The sequence below is a fragment of the Rhinatrema bivittatum genome, chromosome 14, assembly GCF_901001135.1.
Source record: "Rhinatrema bivittatum chromosome 14, aRhiBiv1.1, whole genome shotgun sequence".
Lineage (NCBI taxonomy): Eukaryota > Metazoa > Chordata > Amphibia > Gymnophiona > Rhinatrematidae > Rhinatrema > Rhinatrema bivittatum.
Genome location: NC_042628.1, coordinates 62185215 through 62198140, shown reverse-complemented (window position 1 = coordinate 62198140; position 12926 = coordinate 62185215). Strand labels below are relative to the sequence as shown.

General features: G+C 45.7%; 1 protein-coding gene across 2 annotated transcripts in view; it reads right to left on the bottom strand.

Annotated features, from left to right (window-relative positions):
* Positions 1 to 8130: 8130 nt before the first annotated feature.
* The window catches only part of LOC115076171 (hyaluronan synthase 1-like), a 77360-nt gene continuing 72564 nt past the window's right edge, over positions 8131 to 12926 (bottom strand). For both annotated transcript variants that reach the window (XM_029577315.1, XM_029577316.1), the window contains exon 5: positions 8131 to 9704. In XM_029577315.1, the coding sequence (XP_029433175.1) occupies positions 8939 to 9704 (766 nt within the window). In that variant the 3' untranslated portion in view covers positions 8131 to 8938. The remainder of the gene's footprint in view (positions 9705 to 12926) is intronic.

The following is a 12926-nucleotide window of genomic DNA, read 5'->3' as shown; positions in this document are numbered from 1 at the left end:
CTGTCCTAAAATCGAGCTCACTCAAAATATACAGTAAACGCCGTACAACCCTCAATTTAAAAAAGGCTGCTTTAACAAAATTTACCTGTGGTTTGAGGGATAAATTTGTGACCAATAATATGGCTAAGTCCTTCATTTCTGGCTGCATAGGAAAAACCCTTTCATCAAATGTGATGGGAGTGCATTTTCCAGCAGAATTGTCTTACTAACCCAGAGCATTTCTGTTTTGGCCAGGTTCAACACTATCTTGTTGGGAATCATCCATTCTCTAATTTTGTTCAAACAGAGTGTTACTTGATCATTTATATCTACTACTGCACTATTTACTGGGAAAATAAGCTGAATATCTTTAGTGTAGAATTTAAACTTTATTCCCAGTGTCCTAATCAATTTTGCTAGCAGGGCCAAGAAAACATTAAATAAAAGGGCTGACAAAGCCAATCCTTTAGGGACCCCAATCTGTAAGGATCTTTCCTGGGAGATCTTATTTTTCCAATGAACATGGAAAGTATGCTCAGTAAGAAAGGATGAAAACTAGTTGTACCCAGTCCCATGGACCTCAGAGGCATAAAGTCTAGCCAGTAAGATCTGATGAGAAACTATCAAACACTAAAGCAAGATCTAAAAATATAACAGCAGGACCTCTCTTATCCATCAAAAGAGAATCAATTACAGATGTCAAAAATGTTTCAGACTCATGACATGTCTGAAACCCACATTGTTTGGGATCTATTACTGCATTATCATCTAGAAAAACAGTTAGTTGGCCCAAGACACATTTTTCAATACGTTTTGATAAACTAGGCAAATTTGATATTGATCTATAATTCTGAACATTTTCAAAACTCAAATGATGGGGGTTTTTTAATACTAGTTTTACTCTTGCTACCTTCAAATCATTAGGCAGCACCTCTGTTTCGGCCTGTAACAAATTACCTGGTCTTTGGTGGCACAAGTGTTGCGGTCCCGGTGCTAGACTCGCGACCGGGTCCTTACCGTCCTCTCCATGCGGCAGTCTCCGACAGGGTCTGGCGTTCCGCGGGCCTACCAGGCCTCTCCGTGGCGGCGCCTCCACGAGGGAGACGCCGCCGAGCTCCGATCTTGACTCCACCCCCCCCATGGGTATGCGCGCGCTCAAGGGAGGGCCTTTTAAAGGCCCAGCTACAGGAAGCACTGGCCAGCCCCCTAGATGACGTCAGACACTGGCAGGGTACTTAAACCCGGTGTCTGACTAGGGAAATTGCCTTGCAATGAGGTTCACTCTCAGGAGTCACTAGTTGCTGCATTCCTGGTTCTGATCTTGCTGTGCCTGTTCCTGATCCTGATCCTGATCCTGATCCTGCTCATCCTGATCCTGCTCTTGGTCCTGCTGCTCCTGATCCTGATCCGGTTCCAGATTCCCCTTGGCTTGTCTTCCTGGTTCCTAACTCCGGTTCCGCTTCTGACTCTTCATGTCTGCCGCCTGCCTCGACTTCTGGTCTGTCTTCTCTTCAGGTCTCGCTGCCGTCACCTAGTCCCAGCGGTCCGGGTCCTCATGGGCTCGACCCGGGGAGATCTCAGGCTTCCAGGGTGAAGATTCCATCTTCTCTTCAGGTCTCGCTTCCATTGCCTAAGTCCCAGCGGTCCGGGTTCTCACGGGCTCCTCCCGAGGGTATCTCGGATCTCCAGGGTGAAGACTTCTTCTCTACGCCAGTCTTGGAACCACCTCCCGGCCTGCCCCTTCTCTGCGGAGCTCTCTTCCAATCATCACTCTCCGCCAAGCCGGCTCAAGGGTCCACCGTTCAGTCTGCAACAACAAGATCTGGGATATAGTCTACAATTTCCCACTCAGTGTTTTTTTCTCAGGTGCTTATTGAGGGTGAGGCTTGCTCATGGGAATGATTTAAACAAAAATTTGACTTACTGGAAATTCCTTTCTTTGGTGACCTTCAGTGAAGGACCTTTGTCTTCACTAAGGATCATAAACAGTTACTACTGAAGCCTCTTTTCATGTTGGAGAAAGCAGTTTTTGGGGGAAGTCCAATGAAGGGGGAAGGTATGTCACATTTATACAGCTCTCTGCTGGTCCGAGGAAAGAAAGGGTCCCCTTGAAAGCATCACATGGTAAAGAAAGACTTGCTCTATGGCACATCTAACTTATCTGGTTAACTTAACCAGATGACTGAATTTCTCTACTTATCCATCTATATTAACTAATAAGTAGTGCCGCCCCGATCTGCCCACTGCCTGCCCATTAAATATCTGGCTGTCTACTTAGCGGGATAAGTGACTTATCTAGCTAAGTGGCAGCCACTGAATTTAGCTGGATATTCAGCAGCCGCCACTTAGCCAGATAAATTGCTACTTATCTGGCTAAGTAGTGCTGAATATCGGGTCCTTAGAGTTCCACATGATAAAGATCCTGCAGGAGATTAAATGTACAGTAGAATCTTTATGGGTGGAAATCCAATGTGTGATGGAGAAGAGTATAGCATCAAAATGAACAGAAGAAAATAGGAAAATAGAAAAAAGCATAAGCACAAGCATTGGCAAGTTAAATGTAAAGCATTGATAAGACAGGCTAAAAGAGAGTTTAAAAAGAATTTGGCCATAGAGGCAAAAACTCATAATAACATTTTTAAAAAATATATCCAAATCAGGAAGCCTGCAAGATAGTCAGTTGGACTGTTAGATGACTGAGGGTGTCCAAGTACAGATCCCTGAAGCACTCCACTGTTTATCTTTTTCCAGTGTGAAAACTGACCATTTAATCCTACTCTGTCTTTTAACCAACTTGCAATCCACAAAAGGACATCGCCTACTATCCCATGACTTTTTAGTTTTCTTAGAAGCCTCTCATGCGGGACTTTGTTGAACGCCTTCTGAAAATCCAAATACACTATATCTACTTGTTCATCTTTGTCCACATATTTATTAATCCTTTCAAAAAAAATTAGATTTGTGAGGCAAGACTTCCCTTGGGTAAATGCATGTGTCCCATCAAACCACGTCTATCAAAATGTTTTGTGATTTTATTCTTTACAATAGTTTCCATGATTTTTCCTGGCACTGAATTCAGGTTCACCCATCTATAGTTTCCCAGATCACCCCTGGATCCCTTTTTAAATATAGGGGTTATATTGGCCATCTTTCACTCTTCAGGTACATCACATAATTCTAATGATAGGTTACAAATTAACTGAAATAGGTCTGAAATTTCAATTTTTAGTTCTTTTAGAATGCTGGGGTGTATATCATCCGGTCAGGTGATTTACTACCCTTCAGTTTGTCAATCAGACCTACCATATCTTCCAGGTTCACCATGATTCACTTGAGTTGATCTGAATCATCACCCATGAAAACCTTCTCCGGAACTGGTATCTCTCAAACATACTTTTCAGTAAACACTGAAGCAAAGAAATCATTTAATCTTTCCAGGATGGCCTTATCTTCTCTAAGCGCCCCTTTAGCCCCATAAACATCCAATGGTCCAACCAACTCCCTTGCCTGCTTTCTGCTTCAGATATATTTTAAAAAGTTTTTATTGTGAGTTTTTACCTCTATGGCCAACTTCTTTTCAATTCTCTCGTAGCCTGCCTATCATTGTCTTACATTTAATTTGCCAATGCTATTGCTTATGCTTATCCTATTTTCTTCTGATGGATCCTTCTTCCAATTTTTGAATGAAGATCTTTTTGGCTAAAATAGCTTCTTTCACCTCACCTTTTAACCATGCCGGTAATCGTTTTGCCTTCTTTCCACCTTTCTTAATGTGTAGAATACATCTGGATTGTGCTTCTAGGATGGTATTTTTTAACAATGTTGTACACTTTTTACATTTGTAGCACACTTTTTACATTTGTAGCTGCACCTTTCAGTGTTTTTCTAACTACTTTTCTCATTTTATTCAAATTTTCTCTTGTTAAAAGTTTAGCACTAGAACCGTGGATTTATTTACTGCCCCCCTTCCAGCCATTAGTTCAAATTTGATCATATTATGATCACTATTGCCATTCCACTAAGAATTAGATCTAAAATTGCTTTTGCTCTGTCTCGTTGGTTACTGTAGCAATTACTCCATAAAACTGTCTTTTATTCAGTCCAGGAACTTTATCTCTCTAGCATGCCCTGATGTTTCACTTACCCAGTCAATATTGGGATAATTGAAATCTCCCATTATTTATTTATTTTAGATTTTTATATTCCGCTTTTCACACTTTTTCAGCACCTTCAAAGCGGATTACATTCAGATTCTGTAGGTATTTTACATTATTATTGTTATGTAATGGGAGGCCTTGAGAGGCCTTCGCAATCTGTTGCGCTAGCGGACGGCCTTGAGAGGCCTTCGCAATCTGTTGCACTCTGGTGGCTGGGAGTGCTAAGGATGAGATGGTGCCCCCTTGCGGTAAGACGGACCTCGTCTAGGGTTGGAGGTGACCAGGCCCCTGCCGACCTGCATGCCTGAATGAGGCCAACCCACGCAAGGTTGGTCTCTGAGTGGTCCTCTGTCTACTCCCAGGCCTTTCGGACCTGCTGCAGGGAGCAGCACAGGCGGGCAGGCCGACAAGAGGACGAGGGTGGACAAGGGCTGAAGCTTGAAAGCTGAGACGAAGGCTTCAGGACTCAGGAGATGAACACAAGGCATCGATATCCAGAAAGGTGAGCAGATGGAAGCTCCAGTCATAGAAGGCATCTGAGACTAGAGTAGGTGGAGTCTCAATGCAACAGAAATGTCCGAGGCAAGGATGACTCTTACGGACCTTAGGAAATCCAGATGAGACGAAAAGGACTTGGAAGACTTAGACGAAGACAAGTTGGGCACTGTTCCTCAGGGTGCCCTACACACAGCCCACTACTCAGGGCAGACCCAATGGGCTGGTCACAGACACCCTGTCCTCTATGTGCCCTACACAAGCCTAAGGAGGCTGGTCATGGACCACGCGGGAATGGGGCAGGCTCAGGAAAGGAATCCAACTGACAGAGGCTCCAGTGACCGGAAACAGGAACCGACGGGATTTACCCTCGGGGTGACCATCTGGAGGACTCGGGGAGCTGGAACATAAGCAGGAACAGTCATCAGGAAGATCAGGTATAAAGGGACCTCTAGCCATCAAGGAGCATCAGGCTTTTCTGGAACATCAGGAGGGCCAGAGACGGAGGATGTCAGGAACCATCAGGAGGGCAGAGACGGAGGACGACAGGAACATCAGGACATCAGAGACTGGGATCAGGAAACAGCAGAGACGAAACGAAAAGGGATCCCTTAGAAATACTGGAACACCAAGCAAGAGCAGGAACAGTGGAGTCCAAGGGAAGGAAAAAGCTCCTCAGACGACTGGCTCATTGCAAAGGCAAAGCTGAGTGGAAAGTGTGTAAGTCCTTTTATAGGGCTGAAGACAGGCAAACTCCCTGGGAGGAGTTTGGATGGGCCACACCTAGCTGGCCCTATGAGGAGAAGTGCTGCGGCCCGGCCCCTAGGGAGAAGGGCGTGGCCCAAACCAGGAAGTCCATGCAGACCCAAGCAAGCCTCAGGCAGGCCCCAAGGACATCAAAGGCCGCCAAGGCTCTGGAGCAAATCCTGGATAGTTTATAGCCGAGACCCCGGCTTCGGAGCGGCCTCCAGGAAAGAGGTGAGAAGCCTCCCGTAGCACAGCTACAGGAGGGTTCATAACAATTTTTACTGCACTACCAGTTTGGTTAGCTTCCTTAATTTCTCTTAGCATTTCACTCTCCGTCTCACCATCTTGGTTAGGTGGATGGTAGTATACTCCCATCACTATATTCTTCCTCAACACACAAGGGATTTCTACCCATAAAGATTTGATTGTGCATTTAGTCTCATGCAGGATCTTTATCCTGTTGGACTCTATGCCATCCTGGTCATAAAGCATCACCATGCCACAAAGAAGCTCCTCTCTGTCATTGTGATATAATTTGTACCCTGGTATAGCACTATCCCATTGGTAATCTTCTTTCCACTTAAGTCTATGTCATCATTCACTGCTATACACTCTAATTCTCCCATCTTACTTCTTAGACTTCTAGCATTAGCATTCAAACATTTGAAAGTGTGATTTTTGTTTGTATTTACATTCTGCTTTTCAGTTGACAGGGATAAATTGGAATATTTTAGCTCAGGTGAGTTTTTAATTATAGGCACTTGGACTTCTTTTATTATTGGTAACTCTCTGTTGGTATGCCCTACCTCTAATGCTTCATTAGTATCCTTTGACGATACCTCCCTCTGAACTATGTGCTGCTGAGCAACTGTCGGCTTTCCCCTTTGTTCTAGTTTAAATGCTGCTCTATCTCCTTTTTAAAGGTTAGCGCCAGCAGCCTGCTTCTACCCTGGTTAAGGTGGAGCCCATCCCTTTGGAAAAGACTCCCCCTTCCCCAAAAGGTTCCCCAGTTCCTTACAAAACTGAATCTCTCCTCTTTGCGCCATCGTCTCATCCACACATTGAGATTCCGGAGCTTTACCTTCCTCTGGGGATCTGCACATGGAATAGGGAGCATTTCAGAGAATGCTACCCTGGAGGTTCTGGATTTCAGCTTTGTACTTAAGAGCCTAAATTTGGCTTCCAGAACCTCCCTCCCATATTTTCCTATGTCATTGGTGCCCACATGCACTGCGACAGCTGGCTTCTCCCCAGCAATGTCTAAAATCCTATCTAGGTGATGCATGAGGTCCGCTACCTTCGCACCAGGTAGGCATGTTACCAGTCGATCCTCACACTCACCAGCCACCCAGCTGTCTACATTCCTAATAAATGAATCACCAAATATGATGGCCGTCCTAACCCTTCCTTCCTTGGCAGTAGCTCTGGGAGATACATCCTCGATGTGAGAGGACAATGCACCACCTGGAGAGCAGGTCTTTGCTACAGGATCATTTCCTGCTGTACCAGGTTGATGTTCTCTGACCACGAGATCTTCCTCCTCCAAGACAGCACCAGGGCTGCCAGACTTGAGTTTGAACTTGGCTACTATGTCCCTGAAGGTCTCATCTAAATACCACTCTGTCTGCCTCAGCTCCTCCATGTCTCCCACTCTAGCCTCCAGAGATCAGACTCTTTAGCTGAGAGAGAGGAATCTTTAGCTGAGAGTCTTTAGCTGAGAGTCTTTAGCTTTAGCTGAGAGTCTTTAGCTGAGAGAGAGCAGTCTTTGCAAAAGACTGGGAGGCCCCCTCTTGCTGCTGGACTGCTGCCTTCATCTTAAATTTGTTCAGTTCCTAGTTAAGTTTTAGGTTGCTATGAGTGTAGGATTGTGTACAATTAGGGTCCTTTATATGCATTAGTGTATTCACTATATATCTGGTAGTGACCTGCAAGGGAATGATCAACTCTTGATAAGGTGTGGAGAATTTCTGAGTTTAATTTAAAAGGTTGATTTCATTTTTTTTTAGTGGGAAAGTGATACCTGCCTATAAATTAAAGGATGAGCCGGGGTGGGTGCGAGAGGGGTAGGGGTGCAGGTGGGGAGAATACAAACACAAAAACTTTTTTTGTTGCCCTCCTTTCTGACTACCTATTTAAAACAAAAACACACAAACTTCTGTTTGTTGTCTGCCTTTCTGACTACTTATTTAAAACAAAACACATGAATACTCTAAATCAATGGGTCTCAACCTTTTTCCCATCGTGACACACCTGATAGACTACGCTCACATCTATGACACACTGCCAGCACTTTTTTTTTTTTAAAGAGTTGTTCCTCCTACTTAATATCCCAACGATATTAAGTAGGAGGCAGTACAGAAAAGCAGTTTTTTCTGCTTTTCTGTACTGGTTTTAGGAGTGCTCAGCAATTAAGTCCTGCTCCGACCAGGTGTTAATTTCTGGGTGCTAAATTTGCGACTGAGATGCACAAATTTTTTTTTTTGCATTGGGAGTGAATATCTAATAGCCTCATTCACGTGCATTTGCATGTGATGAGCGCTATTAGTTTCACTCCGCGTTGGACGTGTGTTGTAGAGGCTGAGCACACTGTATTGCATCGGCCCCTATATCTGGCATTACTATGCATAGAGGAAGTGATTGTTATACTTCTATTATATCGTAATAATAAATGCACACTTTGTAGTCTCCCATAAGAAAAGTGTAAAATACATGAAAGAAAATAGGACAAAAGGAAATAAAGAAAACCCAGTAATAAGACCATAAAGATACAACAGAACCCAGAAACAGGCCTGTTGATAACTGTTGCTTTTATTGTATAATAACCTATAGCATTACAATTTTGTAACAAAACATCGCTTTGGAGGAAACAAATTTTTCAGCTTTATTAAATAAACATATATCCATGGTTAACTACTGATGACATTTTGAAAACCAGGAACAAACTACAATCACACTAAGAGAAGTATAGAACAATTACGTCTTAGCATGTAGAGAGGCTCCATGCTTTCTGAGCCTTTTACTGTATTTCTTTTTAAGAAACCCCAAAATCTCAGAACAAATATCATTTCATTCTTAAACTAGACTTCCTCCTTAAACCTGGGGAAGGTTCAACCAAATGGGGTGTCCATGACACTGGTTTTTGAGATCTGATGATCCCATTGCTAATAAGGATGTATGAGTAGTAAAAATCTTGCACGGCAAAAATACTTCACAAGAAATACTAGGGATGCTTTTATTAAAATACCCATCAAGGTTAAAGAAAATCTTTCAATGTGGCAAAAGATTTTTTATAAAAAAAACCCAACAATAGTAGGATGTCTGGGGAGAAATGAGGGATATGAGAATTATGGTGTATTCTTGCAAAATCTGAAAAACAACTCAAAACCTATTGGCCATGTTTTTTGCCCCCTAAATATAATTGCAAAAAGGTGTATTATTTAGGTGAATTATTCATAAGGGGCACATAGTTTGGCTCTTACACGTATTGCTTTTGGCAGGAAAATACTTGCCCATCTCGAGGCTGTCTAGCAGATGGAAATTACAGAGGCTGAGCTGGAATATTACACAAATGTTGAATTGGGAATGTACAACCCATAGATACTTCCCTTTTCCACTGTTTCATAGTGCTCCTGGGATTTTGTGTTATCATTGTTGTTGGACACATGATAGGTCTTTGATTTCTTACGGCATAATTTCCTGACCCAAACCCAGTAGAGTAAAACCATGAAAACCCAGTAGAAAATGTAGGCTAAGGAGCCATAAAGGAGATAAAATTTCTCCTTTTGCTGTTGCAGAGCATCCCAGTCTTTTGCAAGGTCCTTGGAGATAGTATAGGCCAGTCCTCCTAGAAGGGCCATCCACCATATTGACAATGGGACCATAGCAATATAGTTCCCCACCTTCTTCTTCCGACCAGATGTTCCCCAGCTGGTCTTGTTCATAGTAAGAATGGCAAAGTATTTGGTTGGAAGCAGCCCTGTCATGTAAAGTGCAGAGTAGAGGGACATGAAGACCATAATGAGGTTTCCACGGAACCATGATGCATAGAGGGCCTTGGCCAAGCCCATGATCTGGATGCAGAGCAAAACCCAAAGAATATGCCAGAGGCCACCAGTGTAGAAGATCTTGACCATGGTCACAGTGACAAAGAAGGGGAAAATTCCAGCCACAATGGATTCATAGGTCATCCAAAGATGATGCTTGTGCCACCAGAGAGCATTGTAAAGCCACTCCCTAAAGAAAGACTTGGTCCAACGAGTCTGTTGGTTTAGCCACCGCAGGTACTGAGCTGGGGTCTCCGAGTAACACATGGATTTCACAGTGTACCTGATGATGAGAATAAAATGGAAGGAAGCCATTACAAAGCAAAGCTGAAAACACACAACAGTATACCATTAAACTAAACCACATTAAAATAAGGTATTAATGCCCAATTGTAATGGGGCTATTTTAGTTATTTCAAAACCCAGTTTACTTAAAGAGTGTTAAATGTTTAGTAAATCCAAAGTTAAAACTGGATTTAATACAAATGCGTTACCAAGTCTGCTTCAAAGGCCCCTCTGAGCTAAAGACTGCCACATGCCACCCCTCACTTTGGTTAACAGGTCCCCAGGAATCAAAGATTCCTTCATCACCAGAAAGGACCCTGATGTTGCCAGCCTGACCTCTTGAGTCAAGATTAAAGGCTCTTATTGGGCTGATAAACCTCTCCAGCCCCCTTCCATCCCATTGCCGGTTAACCCCACCTTCTACTCCATTGGAAGCTGTCCACTGGACTATAGGAGCAGAAAGCACCACTGCCTCCAGCCCAGTGACTTCAAATTAAAAGGTGGAACCAGTTTGGATCAAAAAGCTAATTGAGGTCACCTGGAACCAATTTTTAATTTGGAATCACCAGGAACAGAGGGAGTGATGATCTGTGCTCCCATCCTCAAGTGGACAATTTCCAATGTGGGTAGGTTACCTGGCTGAGGGAAAAGAGGGACGTATGTGGGGGCGGGGGTGGAGGCGGTGGGGATTGTCAATGACGCTGATGAGGGCCTTTGAACTTGACTCTGAAGCCAGCTCTATGGGGGCTGTTTGGCCACCAGTGGCCATTTCTGTATAAATCAGGTGAAAAGGGTTTATTCAGCCAGAAGGCCATTTGATGTTGACCTAGAGGAAGACAGGGAAGAATCTTGAACCTAGAGAGCAGGGCAGAATTTAAGATTTTGGTCTCATAAGTATGACTGTTGGAGTGGTAAGAGGGAAGGTGAGAAAAGAATGCTACAACCCTAAAGCAAGTGGAAGCAGTGTCCTCTTTGGTCCAGATATTTGGAGTCTTCAATATTTTTCACTCTAAGTAGTTGCCTATGCCTAAATCCAAGCCTGCAGCCCATATGGGCCACCTTACTTGACCACCCCTGGGACGTCCTCGGACCAGGCCGCACCTCTCTCCACAAGAGGATGGCTCACTTAGTGACATCATCTCCCTGGCGACCTACCAGAGCCATTTAAGTAAGGCTGAGATCCCAGATGCCTCCTCTTCATGCTGGCTCCTCCGTCCGTCCGACTTGGCCCCGCTCCCTGCGATCGGCGAGAGACCCATCAGGGTCAGGAGTACGCTGCGGCCACCTTACTCGACCACCCCCGGGACATACTTGGACCAGGCCGCACCTCTCTCCATGAGAGAATGGCCCACCTAGTGACATCATCTCCCAGGCAACCTACCGGAGCCATTTAAGTAAGGCCGAGATCCTAGATGCCTCCTCTTCATGCTGGCTCCTCCGTCCGTCCAACTTGGCCCTGCTCCCCGCGATCGGCGAGAGACCCATTGGAGTCAGGAGTGTGCGGCGGCCACCTTACTCGACCACCCCAGGGACGTCCTAGGAACAGGACACACCTCTCTCCACGAGAGGACAGACCACCTAGTGACACCATCTCCCCGGCGAACTACCGGAGCCATTTAAGTAAGGCCACGATCCCGGATGCCTCCTCTTCCTGCTGGCTCCTCCATCCGTCCGACTCGGCCCCGCTCCCCCTGATCAGCGATAGACCCATCGGGATCAGGAGCATGCTGCGGCCGCCTTACTCGACCACCCCCGGGACATCCTCGGACCAGGCCGCACCTCTCTCCACGAGAGGACGGACCACCTAGTGACATCATCTCCCTGGCGACATACCAGAGCCATTTAAGTAAGGCCACGATCCCAGACGCATCCTCTTCCTGCCGGCTCCTTCATCTGTCTGATTTGGCCCCGCTCCCCGCGAGCGGTGAGAGACCCATTGGGGGTCAGGAGCATGCCGCGGCCGTATTTTCTGACCACCCCCGGGACATCCTTGGACCAGGCCACGCCTCTCTCCACGAGAGGACGGACCACCTAGTGACATCATTTCCCTGGCGACCTACTGGAGCCATTTAAGTAAGGCCGCGATCCTGGATGCCTCCTCTTCCTTCCGGCTCCTCCATCCGTCCAACTCGGCCCCGCTCCCCGCGATCAGCGAGAGACCCATCGGGGTCAGGAGCACGCCACGACCACCTTTCTTGACCACCCCCGGGACATCCTCAGACCAGGCCGCACCTCTCTCCTCGAGACGATGGCCCACCTAGTGACATCATCATCTCCACGGCAACCTACCAGAGCCATTTAAGTAACGCTGCAAGCCTAGGCATCGTGCGCCGGGCGTTGCGCGCCTAAGGAGCATGACCAAGGAGCAAGCCCCTTGGCGCGCCCCTTAGTGTCGACCCTCAGCGCCTCCCATTAAACCCCCTGGCCCCCTCCTCCTCCCCCCATCCTAAATATTTTATTATTATTTATCAACCCTCCTCCACTTACCACATCCCACGGGCCCCTCGCCCTGTCAGACCTACCTACCTCCACCCAACTAGCTGCACATTTCACTTCCCACTCCCTCCCTCCTTTGCCTCCCCCGCTAATTTTCCTCAGTAGCAGTATCCCCTACTATCAACACCACCCATATAATCACACCTCCTAAACATGTTGGGACATCCAATACCCACACTCAAACACTACCACTCCAAGCGCAACACACCCTTCCCCACCCACCCCATTGAACAACCCAGATCTCTGCTACCAATCATGCTTACTCCTCTCACACAACTCATTGGCCTCACTGCCTTTACCCTCATTCTTTTCAACTCACAATCCATCGTTAAAAAGACCCCCATTCTCAATGACATCCTCCTAGATGACAAACCTGACATTTGTGCCATAACCAAGACTTGGCTCAAGCAAACAGACACAGTACTAATCAATCAACTCCCTAATCACACCTATGACTTCTTCTCCATACCAAGACCCAAAAAAAGAGGTGGAGGACTCCTACTTGCAGCAAAAAAAGACCTCAAACTGATATCCCATACTGTGTGCACTGCTCCCAAATTTGAAACTGGTCTCTTTAAATCATTGCAACTACAAATTTGCTTAGTCTACACCCCCCCTGGTCTCCTTGACAAAAATGCATCCCCCCTCATCGACTACATAGCTGAGAACATAGCAATTGACATTCCTGCTATCATACTCTGAGATTTCAATATCCACGTCGACT